The sequence below is a fragment of the Chenopodium album genome, chromosome 19 (genome assembly GCF_948465745.1).
Source record: "Chenopodium album chromosome 19, dcCheAlbu1.1, whole genome shotgun sequence".
In the NCBI taxonomy this organism is placed as follows: domain Eukaryota; kingdom Viridiplantae; phylum Streptophyta; class Magnoliopsida; order Caryophyllales; family Amaranthaceae; genus Chenopodium; species Chenopodium album.
Window position 1 is genome coordinate 5,309,922 of NC_137852.1, and position 17,788 is coordinate 5,327,709.

General features: G+C 35.1%; 2 protein-coding genes across 3 annotated transcripts; one reads left to right on the forward strand and one right to left on the reverse strand.

Annotated features, from left to right (window-relative positions):
• Window positions 1–758: 758 nt before the first annotated feature.
• Window positions 759–12,797, reverse strand: LOC145595325 (regulator of nonsense transcripts UPF2-like). Of its 2 annotated transcripts, none has more exons than XM_081651711.1 (17): window positions 12,583–12,797; window positions 12,405–12,487; window positions 11,955–12,042; window positions 11,174–11,376; window positions 10,205–10,549; window positions 9,377–9,481; window positions 8,732–8,859; window positions 8,215–8,388; window positions 7,939–8,020; window positions 6,877–7,227; window positions 6,568–6,765; window positions 6,349–6,450; window positions 5,533–5,784; window positions 5,225–5,443; window positions 4,480–4,650; window positions 2,830–3,015; window positions 759–2,496 (listed from the first exon to the last, which is right to left on the reverse strand). In XM_081651711.1, the coding sequence occupies exons 2-17, from the start codon at window positions 12,480–12,482 to the stop codon at window positions 1,543–1,545; spliced, it is 3,636 nt and encodes a 1,211-aa protein (XP_081507837.1). In that variant the 5' UTR covers window positions 12,483–12,487; window positions 12,583–12,797; the 3' UTR covers window positions 759–1,542. The 2 variants fall into 2 exon arrangements, with proteins under 2 accessions (XP_081507837.1, XP_081507838.1); XM_081651712.1 differs by having other exon boundaries at window positions 12,405–12,503.
• A 1,208-nt stretch (window positions 12,798–14,005) lies between these two features.
• Window positions 14,006–16,084, forward strand: LOC145595236 (uncharacterized). The gene is made up of 3 exons (XM_081651616.1): window positions 14,006–14,116; window positions 14,225–14,319; window positions 15,089–16,084. The coding sequence occupies exons 1-3, from the start codon at window positions 14,016–14,018 to the stop codon at window positions 15,874–15,876; spliced, it is 984 nt and encodes a 327-aa protein (XP_081507742.1). The 5' UTR covers window positions 14,006–14,015; the 3' UTR covers window positions 15,877–16,084.
• Window positions 16,085–17,788: the final 1,704 nt, after the last annotated feature.

Consider the following 17,788-nt stretch of genomic DNA (forward strand, 5'->3'; position numbering starts at 1 on the left):
TAGATGTTGGATTAGTGATAATCATTTATATTTTTATTATGATTTATGAATTATGATCAATTGTCTTCTAACTCAAAATATGAGTAAAGCACAGCTATTTACTACATGTTTGCCTCTTGATTACTCAAAAAAATTATGAAAGGTAAATTAGGCTTGAATTAAAGAAAAAGTCATTTATAACCCTATCAAATATATATATATTTTTTTTTTTTTTTTTTTTTTTTTTTTTTCTTTTTGACAAAGGACACCCTATCAAATATAGTTGGCAAAGATTAAATCAATAACATGAGAAGTTGGATTGTTAAAATAATAAACTACTCCCTCCGTCTCAAAAAGAACGACCCATTTGGGTTGATTACGCGGGTATTAAGGAAGTTAAGTAAAAAGAAGTGAAAGTATATTGGAAAGATAAATTTACATGGAGTTTGTAAAAAAATAGAGAGAGAAAGTAATAAAATAATATGAAAAATCAAATTTTTATATGGGGAAGCTAATTTTGCACAAATATAGTAGCAAATTGGTAGGTGTTTTAATGCAAATGGGTCATTCTTTTTGGGACAAAGTTTTGGCCAAATGGGTCGTTCTTTTTGGGACGGAGGGAGTAGCAAACAAAACAAAACCAAGATATCCATGATCGATGTTGACTGTTGAGCTCCACAATTCACTTAATCTAGAGTCCATTTGTTTGTTAATTGATTAAATCATGCATCCAAAAACCAATTCTAACATGCATCACTTTGAATTTAATTGACATTTTCTTCGTACAAGGTTCAAGGATCAATAACTTTGATTACTGCATCTAAAACAAAGTAGGAAATAGCTCAAAACTGCAGGTACAGGTCAAAAACAGTTTTGAAGTGAGTAAATTTGCAAAGGAAACTGTAGAGAGTTCGGGGCATACTAATTACTGATCAGTAATCACTAAAAAAACAGGTTTTTTTACAAGGCTTTGACCTCCTGAACGTTACAGCAAAGCCAAGTTCTTCTCCACAAGTTTCCTCCATTCGAAACAGAGATCTCCATCTTCAGGGAGAGTACTTGGGAGATTCTGCAGAATGAACTGTGCCAGCAGTTCATCGTAAAGACTCGTAAAAAATAGCAACTCAAGCACCTAAATTAGTGAAAACCATTTCGCATTCCATCCAGGGGTTAACTATTTACATTGGCAGTTAATCTTGTATAGAAGAATTTACACAACCTTCAACCTAGATACAAGATAACATGAAAACTTCGCATTTTGGACATGAAACCCCCTTAAGCTATATAAACACACATATTATCTTCAACCTCATGCCTGTTGGTATCCAAGAATATGTCACACAACATCCCACGGAATGCCTGACTTCCATGGTGATCTGGGCCCGTGTTTTGATGCTCCTCAATCCTTTGCATTCCGGCATTGGCATCTCTCTGCAGATACTGCCATGAATTATCTCAAGTGCAAGCCTATGCTGACCCCCAGACTCAGTATGAAGCATCTCTGAGGAAGAATTCAAGAATAATCGAACCCAGTTTCATTCATCATCCAAATAATATTGTTCCTCATCTCCTTCGACTGTAATAGTGTCCACCACCTGAATGATGATGGTACCGATGGCGTGAGCCGGAACCTCTCCCGCCACTTCCATCCCAAGCGCCACGACTAGGTATTCGGCCAATTCCAGATTGTGTCCAACCTAATATTTGGTTACCAACCCCATTAAGTTCCTCTTCTTCTCTGTCATTGTACTCCAAAACCAATCTCTTTATGTCCTGCTTTTCCTCGAGCTCAGCGGCTTCTTTCTGCTTCGTGCTCCTCACAAGAGAACAATCTTGAGGAATGGACATTTGTTTGGTTTGTTGCTTGTGCCCTCGCTTCACAAGAACTTTTACACGGACCTCTCGGTTTCCGCCATTCTCTTCCTCCAATGTCTCCTCCCCACTCTCTCCTTCAAGCCCTCTTCCATGGTGATCCTTAGAAGAACTCTCTAAAATGCTCATTGGTATCATCATGTCAAGTGTTGGGCGGGACCGCAACTCCAGCTTACGGGATTCCAAACTCTCCTGCATAAGAGCTTTGAGCTCCCGATCAAACTCAGATTCTTCCTTTGGATCCCGAGCAGGTACCTTCTGTCTGACGTGAATCTCACCATCTTCATCGGAAGCAGGACCGACATCATCATCATCCTCCTCTATCTCACTACCAGCATCATGATTCTCATCATCCAAGTCATCATCGCCATCATGACCCCCATCACCAATTGAGCCACTGCCTGAATCTGATTCACTATCCCCAATTATATCCTCATGTCCCTCACCATTTTCATCGACACCATTTGCAAGGCCTTGACCATTTACATGATTGTTTCGAGAAATACTGTTTGAACGCTTCTCATTCTCAGAATGCCTTTCACTACTGGCCTTACCTTCATGCTCCTCCAGTTCTGTAAGGGCAGCATTTACTTCTTCAACAGAGGTAAATCGAGACATATTGGGTCGCAGATCAGCAAAGAGATCCTGTAAAATGCAAATTTTTAGCCAAAAATGAAAAGAAATGAAACCTAAACATATATATGTTGATCGTTTATGCAAAAAAGAATTCTTTTTCCAATCTATCCATAACCAAAAAGAGGAGAATCAACCATGGCTTTAGTAAGGCCACAAAGATTAGTAACAGGAATTGCAATCGTGACCACTATGTAGTTATGAAGCTTTCAAACAGCTTTCACCAATAAATGATAAAGCCCATCATATTCGTGTACAGGACCTCATATTGTGAAGAGCAAAGTATTAAAAAAATATATAAATATTTGCCAAAATCTCATAAAGACAACTAAGTGAGAGACAAACCTGCAAGTCAAACTCAATATCAAGCGGCAGAACACCCTTGCTTAGACTATATCTCTGGAAATGTATCAAAAATCGATCAAGTTTCCTTCTGGATGAACCTCGATCAAAGTAATGTCCACAGGTCTCAAGAAGTGTAATAACCATCCTGATACGGAAACAATCCTCGGGGGGGTCAAGAACATCTTGCTGATAGGAGGAAAAAAAATCCAATAAGGAATGGCAGTTGTACAAGGTGAAAAAAGAAAAAGAAAAAAAAAAAGAAAAGAAAAGAAAAAAGGCTCCAAATTCAATACACTGAAGGTTTCAAAACACGCCTCAGTCTTCATTACATGTATCTCCAATTATCTTGTGATTTTTTATTAAACAAGACAGTGTGTGATTTTGGCAAGACTTAAAGCCAGTCTGACATATCTATAAACTGTTTAAAATATGACCATGTGGCCTCAAGTCACAATGGGACAACATTGCCATGGACCAAGGCTTGTAAAGTAAAAGGAAGGCAAATATATATATATATATATATATATATATATATATATATATATATATATATATATATATATATATATATATATATATATAGAGGAAGGCTCATGTAAGAACCCTCCTCTATATAAGAACCCAATCTTATATAAGAACCAATCTCAGCCATTTATTAGTTTTGATCTAACCATCTAAAATGATCCTTTAGTAATGGCATTTTTGTAATTTTGAGAATATCGTATTTAGAACATAGAAAAAAAAATTTAGAACATAGAAAAAAAATTTAGAACATAAGTAGAAAAAATTTAGAACATAAGTAGAAAAGTTTAGAACATAAGTAGAAAAGTTTAGAAGATAGCAAAAATTTAGAACATAAACAACCAAAAAAGTTAAAACATAAGAAAAATAATTTAGAACATAAGTTAAAAAAATAATCGTAGCATAGGTAAAAATTAATAACATAATCTGAAAAAAAAAAATAATTTAGAACATAGAAAATATTTAGAACATAAGCTGAAAAAATAATTTAGAACATAGGAACAAATTTAGAACATAATCTAAAAACAATTTAGAACATTAAAAGTAATTTGGAACATAAGTTAAAAAAATTTAGAATATAGGAAAAACTTTAGAACATAAGCTGAAAAAATAATTTAGAACATAGAAAAAAAATTTAGAACATAAGCTGAAAAAAATAATTTAGAACATAGGAACAAATTTAGAACATAATTAAAAAACAATTTAGAACATTGGAAAAATTTTGGAACATAAGTAAGAAAATTTTTCGAATATAGGAAAAACTTTAGAACATAAGTTGAAAAAAATTTAGAACATAGGAAGGGTTCTTATATAAGGTAGGGTTCTTACCGGATCCCTCCCCTATATATATATATATATATATATATATATATATATATATATATATATATATATATATATATATATATATATATATATAGACCATGTCAAAAAAAATTGATTAGATCATGACCATGTAGCCTCAAGTCACGATGGGACAACATTGACGTGAACCAAGGCATATTAAGTAAAAGGAAAGCAGCAAATATACTTGAACAGCTATACATACTATCATCACCACTCGTCAGTATCATGCGGCATCATTTTTATAAAAGAAGAGTGACCTCAAAGAGAAGTACAGTTTCTTACCTCAGCAGTACCATGGCCAAAAACAAGAATCAAGTATAGTGTCTCAAAGATAACAGACGAGTCCACATGCTCATAATTATAAAGCTCCCCTAAGAAACGCATGTGTGCAAGTCGCCGTTGCTGCATAGTAAAGTCATTCAACTCTAGTCCCAACCTTATTTCCTCCAAAACCTGAAATCCAAGTAGCAAACATCACACAACTCACTAGAGAATACATGGATAACATCTCTTTAGAAGACTCAACCAACTGAGTTTGTTGCCCAATTAAAAAAATAAAAAAATAAAAAAAAAGGGTAAAATACTGAAATAAAAAGGGAGGAAAAGTGAAGAACCACATTTAGCAACTTAAAAAAACTCCAAATTGCAACGCAGGTCAACAAATTGATTATTTCCATAATAAACCCAGAAAAAGGACACTCATGCTAGGTTAAAACTTATGCGAAGTATTATGTGTTCGGTGGCGAACAATTAGCCATTTTAGCTTCACTCAACATAAAATTCTGAACTCATTATTGTATAGTAGTATTAATCATTAAATCTTAAAAAAAAAATTCCCCACAAATATAAAACATAACAAAACTAAACCAAATATCTGCAGTAATAAGTATAAGATTTCATAGGTTCAACACAAATAGCAGAAACAAAGTCATGGACAAATATGAAAATTAGATGCTGCAGAAGAAATTTATGAAGATGATGCCAAATGCTAGCCTTGAAATTAATCACTAAAAAGTAAAAACCATACCTCATCAACAACAGCAACGGCAAAATCATCATGGTAGCGACTAAGTCCAGCAGTCAGTGATGCAATAAGGTGAATTTGTCCATATTTTCCGCCATGAACCTTCAAAAAGCATTTCAGTAGATATGGCTCACATTCACTCCATGGCAATTTCCGAAGTTGTCTAAGCACATGCTCAATGGAGGACTTGTCAAGATCTGAGAAGAGCATTTTTCTAATATACTGCAGATAAAATAAAGCATGTTTTAACATCAAGACCAGTAACAACGGCAAAAACAAAAGTAAACAAAAAAACCGAATATAGATCAAACCTGATGCAAGGGAGGGCGAACTTTAGTGATTCTGGCAGATCTCTCTGGAGGTTTGCAAAGATAATATGCATTTTCAACAAGAGTGCTATGACGAGGGTCCAGATTCTTCACATTTTTCAGCCGCATAAGAATCTCCAACATGTTAGCCATGCGCATTGTGGTTTCAGGAGAACGGTACAAGAACCGTCCACAGGTCTCCAGAAGATTGCAAGCCACATCTATATTATGATGGGTAAATTCATCCAAGCAAGCCTGGATCAACAACAAGTGCCATCTTTTCATAAGTAAAAACAGAAAGCAACATAAGCTCTACATAGATGTCATTTGCAGAATCTACACTCAGTAATATAGCTTATCCATTGCTCAAGTTTTACATACAACAATAGCAATTATTTATCAATTCACACCCTGAGGCTTCACAAAGTTGCGTTCAGAACCCTAAGATTTGAAAAAACATATCATGCACAACACTAGTGTCAAAAGAGGTCATGACCCAGAACAACCTCGCACCCATACAATGGGTCAAAAGACCAACACATTACACACCCCTCAGAAGACCTGAATGTTTTTAAACAAAAAATTTAAATAACATATGGAGCTATAAATTTGAGTGTGTTTAAATAACATAAGTAGGAGGGAAGAGAAAAAGAGTAATTATTTTTTCTCCTTTTTAAATATGACATGGAAGAAGGGAAAGGAAGTAAATTAAATAGATTCAAAGCCTACACTCCTACGGTCCTACCCCTCTTAATAAACCAAATCCTTCGACTTAAAAGGAATATACAAGTTTTGAAAATTCATATACCACAAAAATACCTTTAAGCAGCTAAATACAAGGGCAGCTGGTGCAATCTTAAACTTGCACAGTTCCCCGATGAATCGAATGTTCCTGATCTTTGTTTCAATGTTCATTTGATCCTGAAGTAGGTAACATACAATAAGTGAAAAATTTTAATTTTCAGTACAAAGAAGATTGAAGGGAAAAAAAAACACGCTAACCATGCAACAAAATTCATGTAGGAACTAGAGAATAACCTTCTTATTTATCAAGTAATTAAACTCTTCTTCCAACATCTGAAGGAGCATTGAAGAAATATCCTTCATACAAGTAGACAATGTGGCAACCATTCGAGAGTAATATGGAAGCAACTCTAAGGAGGTTCTGGGGACATTGAACAGTGCTCTCACAAGCTTTTTCCGATTACTCTTCGAGTTCAAATAGCAAAATTCTACCTGAAGAAGGAACAATCAAAGCATATCTTTTTATTAAGAGGCAATCAAAGATGTAAAAAAGGAGTTGAAAAGGATAAACTTATCAAAGCTTTGGAGCAGCGCAATACATACAGTTAACTGATCAATAAGGTCACGACTGACAGAACCTGGAAGCCGCTGTAGCAAAGTTTCCAAATTGGTACCGTCAAGACCTTTGTGTTTTTCCTTTTCTTTATCTCCTTTCTTATCTGCATCTTTCTCTTTTCCTCTCTCTTTGTCAACTTCTTTATTCTTCTCTTTCTCCTCTTTATCTTTTCCCTTCCCTTCTTTATCCTTCCCTTTCTCCTCTTTATCTTTTACCATCCCTTCCTTATCCTTCCCTTTCTCAATTGTTTTACCATCCTGCAAAGTTGGAGAGTCTACAGAGGGTTCACCATTATCCTCAATGGCTATGTGACACTGATCAGGTTCTGACGCAGCATCCTGATGATAAAACAATAAATTACTAAATGGACATTAAAAAACTAAATGCAGACATTAAAAAATGCATAGATTCCTGTGTTCATAAACACATTTATAAGTATCATCAAAGCTGGACTTAGCAGTTTAAGACCCTATGAGATGATAACCAAACTTCTTCCTTGCCCATGACTTAAAAAACCATAGGATTCTAATTTCCTTATCCCTCCCTCATTAACTCTTAGCAAACCCCTAAAAACATCATAAACAATTATGAAGAGAACAGAGCAAGAGAATCATTATTCCTAAAAAAATTTCATTACCTAAAAACCCTGACTGGGATCACGTTTGCATCGACCAAAAAGAAAGCTCAGTGACATGACCAATCAATTAACTTCTGATAAATAATCAGTACATTTTCAAGTTCATCATTCCATATTAGTAACAGACAAATGACAATGTAGAAGGCCTATAATTTGTCTTATACTCTTATCAAGAAAATCCAAGAGTGCTGCAATAAGGGATCTGTCCCCCTCACATAATTCACAACATTAACATTAGCCTAATGCCTTGTAAACGCAGAATCAACAACAAAAGTCAAATTGAGGGTTGAAGACTTGTTTAAATTATAGCAGAAATTAGAAATCTAGTCATATTCGCTAACATTACAAAATCACTTACATCTGGTAATAGAATTAACAATCAAGGATTATGCAATATAGCAGAATCACTTACAGATGACTGGTCTTGCGCCTTTGCATGTTGTTCACTGGATTTGGAATCAGCTTCCCCCAATAAAACTGCGGGAACAAATGCTCTGGAAACAAGTGATTAATCTTTCAATAATTGTATGTCTTCTAATCAAAAGCACTAGTTAAAAAGACCATCATCCATCTACTCTATTCTTGCACCCCTGTTTCTTTAGGGTATTCCCTATGGAATGAGAATGCCCCCAAACAGACAACTAAATCAGCTAGTTCAAATGCAGATAAAGATAATAAAAAATCAAACCTAAGATCAGGCAAACACTCATAGAAAGCTCTTGTATCTTCATCATCCCAGACAGCTTCAGCAGCAGAAGATTCCTTTCCAGCAGAAGAAGAAGAATCATCCCCACTAGTTACCCTCGTAGTATGACCATCCTCAGGCATCACTGGTGGTTGCATATCAAGGGCTTCAGCTAGACTGACAAGAGCAAAGAACATAAAAAAAATTAATCAGAATAAAAAAACTTCAATTAAAAAAATAATAAAACAATCAAGATATAATCCCTCCATCCCATAAAAAAGTTAACATCTACTGGAAGTCTGAAATAGGATACCCAACATTAAAGTACACATTATTCTTTTAGCACGATTTTCCAATTGTTGGGCCTCACACTCGTTTTAATTCTCTACTTTCTCTCTTTAACTTCCATGCCATTTGTCAATAAATTTTTATTGGACAGAGGGAGTATATATAGCTAATAAATGGATTCAATAAAAAAAAAAAAAAAAAATTAAAAAATGCAACTATGCAAGAAACTTACGATGATACACCCCGATACAAATGGTCATAAGATTTTCGTAGCTTCTCGTATAAAGATGCATTATCATCACTAAGCTCCCCTTTTGCATTCAAAATTTTTGCATTCTCATGCTCCATCTGGCGAAGAGACTGAAGAAAGGATTCAATCAACAGAAGTTTTCAGTTGAGGGTGGGGGAGATAATTAACAGTCAAAGGGAATTAAGGTGTGACAAACTGCCCAAACAAATTCTGATGAAAAGAAAGAAAATATATTGAGCATCACCTATTAAGTGAAAAGTTATAGCAACACTCACCAAACTTAACATTTCTCATCATGGAAAATGGAAAGTAAAATTGATGAGAGAAATAGGCACATGAAAGCTAACACCTAAAGCTGAGTACTAAAGAAAGTAAATGTAGTGAAGGATAGAGAGTAAAAGAGGAAATGCTACTTTCTTACTCCCTTGTAAACATTCCCACTTGACATTTTGTGGCCTCCAAGGCAGAACTATAACAAAGAGATTCTCCTAATTTATGCAAATTGTTTATATCCTAAAATAGTATTTCAAAATACTATAAGAAAAATTTGACATAAGAATAAAATACAGCATCTGAAATCAGATAAACTAGAGGGGTAGACCAATGGAGACAGGTATGGAAACTTACAGCATGCTCTGTATGCAGAACTTCAGCAACAGCATCATAATACCCATGAAATGCCTTCTTGAAGATTTTTTTCTGATCAGCAGTGACATTTAGGCCTTTGAAAAACTGTTATAAGATACAAGTGTTCAGAAAAAATGCACCACAGGATTGATAACACTTCCGGCAAATTCCAAAAATGCTATTATCGTTATGATTATCTAAACAGCAAAAATATATAGCCCTCTTTTTCCATTTTTCTTTTAGGAGTGGGGGTTAGTAAAAGAATAAGTGGGGTGGAAGACCAAAAAGTTGACATAACTGATGTAAAGACCAAGGGTGACATGAACATCAATACATCAGAAATTGGCTACCTCAGATTACGTAAATCAAACAATTCATAGTGAAATAAATAATATCATAATATCATCATCAATATAACCTAACAGCTTAGCTTTACTTAGAGCAAAAGATTCTTTCTTTATCAAATTTTAAGATCAAAGATCAAAAGATTTTTAAATCAAGCTTCACAACTAGTCAAAAGGAATATCAAATCAATAGCATTTCTTTATAAAATAAAGTCACTCAAATTCTTTACACAAACTAATGTCTATATGCAGAAATGCTTATACAGGGAACACAAACACAAATTAATACATTTGAAAGATAATAATTCATCATTCCTTTAGCTCTGTTCAGCTTAAGATGCACACTACCATATCTTTCAAAATTTACCACTTTTCCAAGCCAGCTAAAATGTACTTCGCATATGAAGGGAAACTAACTCTAACAGCGTAAGAGAGATATGTAAGCATCAGTTTTATGAATTTTGAAGTTCCATTGACAAAATACCTCTTCACTGGCTTCTGGCCCGGATAGTGGAAGGCCCAGGAAAACTCTTCCTTGTCGTGCAAATGTAGCAAGCAAAGACAGATTAGTCTGAGTAGCATCTCGGTCCTTCAGGTGTTCCAAGCTTGTGAGATCTTTAATGATGTTAACAAAAACACAACTGTCTTCTATGACACCAACAAAGTACAATTCCAAAAGGAGCTTCAAAGAGCTGCGCTTCTTCATGGCTTTTGAATTTTTATCCGTCTCCAGGTCTTCCGTTCCTTTCCCAGAAAAAAACACTTTTGATAATCCCTGGGCCAGGGTTGATGAGAAATCCAGGTATCTTTGGTGAAGCAAAGAACAAATCTGTCAAATGTAGACCATTTCAGATGTCACAAATCAAACAAATGAACATGAAGATCTACTTCAAACCCCCTCCCTCAGCATTTTTTCTTTTTCATTCTTCATCCTTCCACCAGGACTAAAACGAGGCGTGGGGTATAGACTCTATAAAGGTATCAAAAACAGTTCTATTCAGTCATAAAAATAAAAATTACTGGACAAGATTAACACAACTTTACTGGACAGAAAGCCCAAAAAAGTTGCAAAGAAAATAATTTCTTTTCATAAAAAAAACAGGAAAGGTGTCACAAGAAAGGTATTATCTTCCCTAAGTAACTCCTACTGATTGTGTGAAAGGAAGCCTGAGGTGGAAAAATTTGCATTTGTATAATTAGCAACACAGAATTCCCATATAAACATAGACATGGGAAACTAATCCAAGAATCGAATATATGATTCATTAGACAGATAGTTAAGTGGTGAAATATCAATGTTCAAAAGAGCTGACCACATTACTTTAATCTCAAAGCAGTTCGCCAACAGATAATTCATAATAACAACAGTCTACAGATAATGTACAAAGAAAAGAAAAAAAAAAGGGACAGTATATAGGGCAAAGACTCTGTTCAACTCCACAAACTGTGTTACCTGAACAGCAGCCTGAATGTCTGAAGTTTTTAGCTTTGCATCACATATAGCTGCCACTGCCTCGGTCACAAATTTACTCAGGTTGACACCTCGCAAGTCATCCATCAACCCTTCACGTTGATCTTCACTTATCTGTTTAAGTTTTTTAATAACTGCAGTGTTACGTTTGATGCTAGAATCCAGCGTCCTCAGAAAAGCAGGATCTAAAAGCGACAGGGAACGAAATCGATGGTCACAAGAAGATACCAACAATACCAAAAAGGACACATGCTTTCAAGTTCCAGTAATTCAATATACAAACATATTCACAGCCTATTGTTTAGATAGAAAAAAATAACCCCTCCAACTGTAAAAATAAGCCAACTAAACTATAACGAGGTGTGTTAAAAAGCTGTCATTGTTCCAACAATAATAATAATAATGATGATGATCACTAAATGGAGTTAGATCAATGATTTAGGTCTTTGCATTTCAGCCTTCTACATAATGAACAGCTGGGCACAAATCCAATTCTACTCCCAAAAAAAAAGGATATAAAAACATATCTCATAAGAGAACAGTAACTAGAGCTCAAATACTCCACACAAATTCCAGACTTATCTCCATTGTATGCCCCAAGTTCCAGGAACCTATCCCCTTAATTACCTATCCACCATCATTACCCAAACACCCAAATGACATTTTCCAATTTGATTGGCAAGTGTTCGCAGTCATTTAATTAACAAGAGAACTATTTCATAAAGAGAGCAAAGGCGAAACCAGAAAGTTCGTGTTCACTAACCAGGTCTTTCGGGCTTCAAGTTACTTTGCCGAAGAGCCAATTTTGCCTCTATCGATTTCTTTAATTCTTCAACACGGGCAACCGCTTCCTGCATCCCAAGGGGATAAATGTTTTTCAGGAACACTAAACAAATAATCTTTCCACTAATATTGCAAACAGGAAAAATCATGATGGTACCATATAAGCTACATACTAAAATATCAAACAAAACCAAACAAACAACATATTATAGCCTATTTTCCATGAATCCCATCACACCCAAAACACAATATACAAAAATAAAAATGGATTAGATTTGTAAGTACTACATGGCATTGATATTATGATACATATCAAACAAATAATACTATTAAATACTATTAAAAAGTTTTAGTGAAAATCAAATTCTGAACAACAAACCCCCAAAAAACTAAGAAGAAATTTTTCAAAAAAAAAAAAAAAAAAAATTACCTCGTCATCATGTTTGTCATGATTTTCACCAGAAGAATGGCATTCCTGTTGTGATTGTTGATCCATATTTTCCGTCATATTATCTGTGTAAACGAGGCACTGAAAAAACAAATTAATAGGAGAACAATTAAACAAACATAAACCCTAATTAAAAAAAAAAGGGGATAGAGAAATTCACCAAATTAAAATTGCAGGATTAGTGGAACCAAAAGAGTTTTGTATCGAATAAATGAATAGTGGTAACAGAAAAAGGTTTTTCGACAAAATTAAGATGTTAATTTTGCATTCAGGTGTGTAAATTGGGGAAAACTGAAACCCTAAATTGCATCAAATAGAAAAAATAAAGGGAAAATCGTTCGAAATAAAGGAAGACATTATTACTAAGAGAAGAGAGAGAGGTCATTACACAGTTTTAGACTATACCAAAGGTCAAGTGCTTGAATTTTAGCAAAACGTCGTCGTGAATGATGTTTGACGATTTTACGATGGATGGGTGAACCGCCTCAATCACGAGTTCTCATTCTTAAACTCGTACTAAGTGATCTAGTTATTATGGGTCGAACTTGCTTTTTAATCAAAAAAATAGGTCAATTTTTTAGGTATAATAGACAATGATCATGGGTTGAACTTGCTTTTAGACCCAAAAAAGTCCAGTTAATTACAGATTTACAGGCATACTCGATAATGATCATAAAAAAATGTCGCTCAATTGCACAAATGATAATCGATTATTTGACTTTGAATAAGGGTCTGTTCATATTTACTTAATTTCAGTTCAGTTCAACTCCAATCAGTTCAGTTCAGTTCAGTTCAGCTTAGTTCAGCTCTTAATTTCCTTCTCTCATAAAATATTTATTTCAGCTCAGTTCAGTTCAACTCCAATCACTTCAGTTCAGTTCAGCTCAACTCAGTAAATGTGAACAGGCCCTAAGGCGAGATATATATTTAAAAAATAAACTTGTAATGATTATGCGCATTAAATTTTAAATCAAATTGGAAATCCTACACATACAAACTCTTTCAAAGTTTTGGTCACTAAATGCATTATGATATGATCCAAAATGGTACGGAGTAATATATAAGAGTGAGGGATAGTTCAATGGTTAAACATTCCTTTTCGATTTCGAGTGATTGATTCTCATCACCTATCCTTGTGTACTATTATCGTGAACCTTCAACAAATCTTTTTTTGTATGGATGATGTGAACGTCCAAAATCTCATAAGAGTCAACTCGCCTCAAATTAGCACTCTTTTAGCATAGTCAACAACACTACCCCTTTAAAGTTAGGAATAGAGGCGTCAAAACTTAACATAACTCGAAACTGATCGAAAAATAATTTGATGTAAATTTCGATTTATATCAATACATTATTGATCACGACTTGGGTTTAAAATTAGATCCAACTTGACCCGATCTCATCAAATCCGACCAAACCCCTGACGCCTCTAGTTATGACTTATGAGCGTTAGAACTTGAAGGTGGGTTAAAGATAAATTGGGCGCAAACAAAAGTATTACAGACTTAGAATTACACAGTAAAATCGTTGATTAAACCTTTTAAATTTTTAATCAATCAATACTCAATAGTATTCACGTATAGTAGTGCTTAAATGGCATCAAACCTTAAGGTTACTTTGCAACAATGGCGTCTCCTCTATTCCCACTTCTCTTTCCTACCTTCCCTCTTCTCTCTTAGCTCCACCTCCTTAAGGTCCCACTTTCCCCTTTCACACTTATAATTTTTCTGGGTTGTTCCAATCAATTGAATTATTACACTATTTTTCATTTCTGATGATATCTTATTCTTCTTATTTTTCAGGGGCAGATTTCTTGCTGATTCATTTGCAGCTAATTCAACATTAACCCGTGAATCTTTATATGGGGTTTCTCATCCCCCATCATTCTATTTCCAAGGTTAATTAACTTCATTATTTCTGGTTACATTTTTGTTTATTTCTTTTGTATTTGTTGCACTCTATGTGTTTGTTAAAAGTCCTCAATGCATTAGTGATTGAATTGCAAGAAAAAGTTGCTTGCTTTGTGTGTGTATGTGTTTTTTCTAAGTATTTGTATTTGTTGAAAGATTCTTGAGGTTTTGTATCTTGGTTTTATAATATAGTGTTGGGCCAATTATGAAATAATTTCTGCTATAAGAACAGACACTGATATACATATGTAACAGAAACATGTTATAATACACTAATACTTTGATACTCAGAAGTTCAAAAGTTGCTGCCAAAACCTATGTTCGAAAAAGGGTAAATTTTTGGCAAGTTATAGAGCCCTGATTATCCATATTTAGAGGTTGCATCAATGATGTGGTCCATTACTCCAACCAATGAAATCACCCCCTACTTATAAGGTGGCACAATGATTACTGAACAATTTTTGTGTGAGATACAATTATGCACGCTACTACACCGATATTATCAACTAGTGGTGGATATGTTTGTATTGGTGTATGCTGTCTATTTTACATTAGCTAAATTCATCAGCTTCACTCTGTGGACTCTTTAATCTTGAACTTTTGTTATTTCTACTTCTATTGAGTCATTTGCAATTCTAAGAAAAGTCGTACTATCTGATGTATTGTATATTGTACAAGTGTATAGTCTAAGCTATGTTTGATTACTACATTTGGGTGACAATTGAATCTAATTGAAGTTATGGACTCTTTTTGCAGCAAGATCATATGCCCGAGGTGATAGAAAGCAGTATGATCTTTTTGGTCAAGGACCACCAGGTAGTAAAGAATTTAGGAAGGCATGGACAAGGCAGCTAGACGAAGAGGACTGTGTATGGACAGCGAGTGAAGATGAGAGCGATTCTGAGAAGAAATCAAGCCCTCTTGAGAAAGAAATTAGGAAAGTGAAGCAGAAAGCGAAAGAGCACTCTGATCGTATAGATGCTGATGACAGTGACGAGCTTTGGAGTGTATGGTCAGGCAGTGATGAGGAGAAAACTCTATGGACGGGCAGTGAAGAAGATGATGACGATGATATTCCTACAGAACCTTATCCAAATGAGAAGAGTGATGAGTATATAGATAAGTTATTTGAGTTTGAAGAGACGCCTAAGTATAGAACTCTCTCAGAGCTATTGAAAGCTGAAGATGAACCAGAAGAGTTGTCCCCTGGAAAGAAAGCACGAAAACTTGCAGTTGAGAATGCCCTAAAGAAGTTGAAAAAAGGGCCAGATGGAAGGTACACTAATGTTTGGGAAGTGATGAGTGACATAGATATTCTCATTGGTGCATTTGAAAATATCGTTTCGGGGCCAGAGTATGCTGAACTTAGGCAGGGAGGTCCAAAGCAACTAAACATGCAATTTTTCAAGGACATTCAAGCAAAAATGAGGGATCCCAACTATAAATTCACTCCAGAACTAAAGTTAAAGCCAAAGAGCAAACTAGTCCGAAGGAAGAAGTGGCAAAAGGCACAATCTAGAAGGCGGAAAGATCAAAAGCGGTAATTGTCATTCCGTTTAATATTCTACTTTTCTTGATTATGCTTGTAGGCTTATAGGTTACTTTTGTCTCCCTACATTGTCATACATGTGAACATGCTAATGAGTATTTCTGTAAAGTATAGATATATTTGTGTGTAGTGTGTAGACTGTGTACTGTTGTTCAGCCGTGCCACAACTAATTTAATGTGAAGTGAGCCTTACTGTACTTAATTTGGTATCTGAAAACTTTTAAGTACTTCTGATTTCTGTTTTGTTTTATCTATTGTTACTTTGTTAGGTACCAGGTGGGGGGTATATAATGTACACAATGAACACTTCAAATGAAAGTAATGTACACAGTGACTAGATTAATTTGCTGAGATTCTTGATTCTGTAAACAGCTTTTCATTTGCTTTAATAGTCTAGATGACAGAGTACTTAGCCAACTTTGGTACCTTGGGATTGCCCATCATCATGTACTACATACTTGATTATAACACATAACTAATACAAAGTCTATATCATAGCTGCAGCACTTGCAATTTATTACACTGGTGATGTCTCTTCCTCAGCTAACATGTTCTTTTCCTTCCTAAATAGTAGGAGTATCTCCATCTAGTCTCTGGCTGTGTGTACTACAAGGCAATATGGTAATTAATAGCTTAGTACTGATTGTACATGCTGAGATATCCATCTTGCATCTTGCTATTATTGTTCAGGATTGCATGCACACTCTGAGGGTTTGTACCGAGCCATTTACCGTAAAGATTTTGGTTGTATTGGGTTCCCAGTAGATTTTCTACCATCAAGGGTGATGGTTGCTGCTGCTGATATCCATAAACTGCTGGTCCTGCTGGATAGTTTTGGAATCTTTGGAACCGACCTGAGTCAAAAGGACCACCTACATCATATCCATGATGATGTTGATGATAATGGTCATGATACCTGTTACGCTGGCCGTGATCATGATGCCCTTGAATTCCCATCATTGAGATCATGGAACCAATATCATTTTCGTAGTGTCCATCCCCAATAATCCTGTTGCCTATGGGATCCAAATAAAGGTTTTCCCTCTCCTCTGCCTCTTCCAGCTCCAAGTCTTGGTCTACATGCCCTTCAACTCCCCACTCACTGCCGAATAATCCCTCACCATGTAGGTTAGGAATCAATTGGTCCAATGAAACCGCTCTTCTTGAGCGGTTGTTATGGTGATGAATTGGGGTCTTGTTTTTGGTTTTGCCTTGAGAGAATAGCTCCTGATTCAAGTCTAGCTGCTGAGACTTTGGAGACCACAGCTCTGCATGTTTGCCTGACCTTGCCAATTTCTTGATCAATGTATCTGGGTCAGCAATCCCTATAACTACGACTCTCTGCTGTTCTGCATCTATGTTTACTGCATAAACCCCTGATTTTGAAATTAAAGACATGTTAATACTATCTATCTAACTTTTTACAAGCACCAACAGCCAAATAATTAAACTAGAAAACCTACTGCAAATTGTTGTACTCAGAAAGCACACACTGCAAAAAGTTTCTACAGGAGAATCACAGATATTTTTGTACATAAAAATTCAGAAATATATTTTGTTACAAGCATTAGGCATTGTAGAGCTTCCTCTTCTTGTTCTTTTTCTTACATTGTTTTCTTCCACTTCCACTTTCACTTTCACTTCTTTTTGTTTAGTTTTTTCAACCTCTCTTTACTTTTCTTGTTTCATTTTTCACGTACTGATTCATATTAGCCGTCCCCAAAAATCATTTTGGGACTTGCGTCTTTGTTGCTATGTTGTAAGGACTACTAGTGGTTTAACAGTTTAGGTATGTTCATTGATTTAGAGTACTAAAATTCATGGCATTACCTAGTGTCGAAGTTCATACAAAGATATCACAGAAAAAATAAGCTATACTTTGCATTTAGTCATAACAAACAAAAAAA

What these genes read in the sequence shown, in the direction of transcription:
- LOC145595325 (XM_081651711.1), bottom strand. Translation starts at nt 12,482, where the DNA reads ATGACGGAAAATATGGATCAACAATCACAACAGGAATGCCATTCTTCT. An exon ending in TTCTGCATACAGAGCATGCT is followed by an intron (nt 8,860 to 9,376) that starts GTAAGTTTCCAT and finishes TCCTTTCTTCAG; the next exon opens with TCTCTTCGCCAGATGGAGCA. An exon ending in ATTACTTGATAAATAAGAAG is followed by an intron (nt 6,451 to 6,567) that starts GTTATTCTCTAG and finishes TACCTACTTCAG; the next exon opens with GATCAAATGAACATTGAAAC.
- LOC145595236 (XM_081651616.1), top strand. Translation starts at nt 14,016, where the DNA reads ATGGCATCAAACCTTAAGGTTACTTTGCAACAATGGCGTCTCCTCTAT. An exon ending in CTTAGCTCCACCTCCTTAAG is followed by an intron (nt 14,117 to 14,224) that starts GTCCCACTTTCC and finishes CTTATTTTTCAG; the next exon opens with GGGCAGATTTCTTGCTGATT. An exon ending in CCCATCATTCTATTTCCAAG is followed by an intron (nt 14,320 to 15,088) that starts GTTAATTAACTT and finishes CTCTTTTTGCAG; the next exon opens with CAAGATCATATGCCCGAGGT.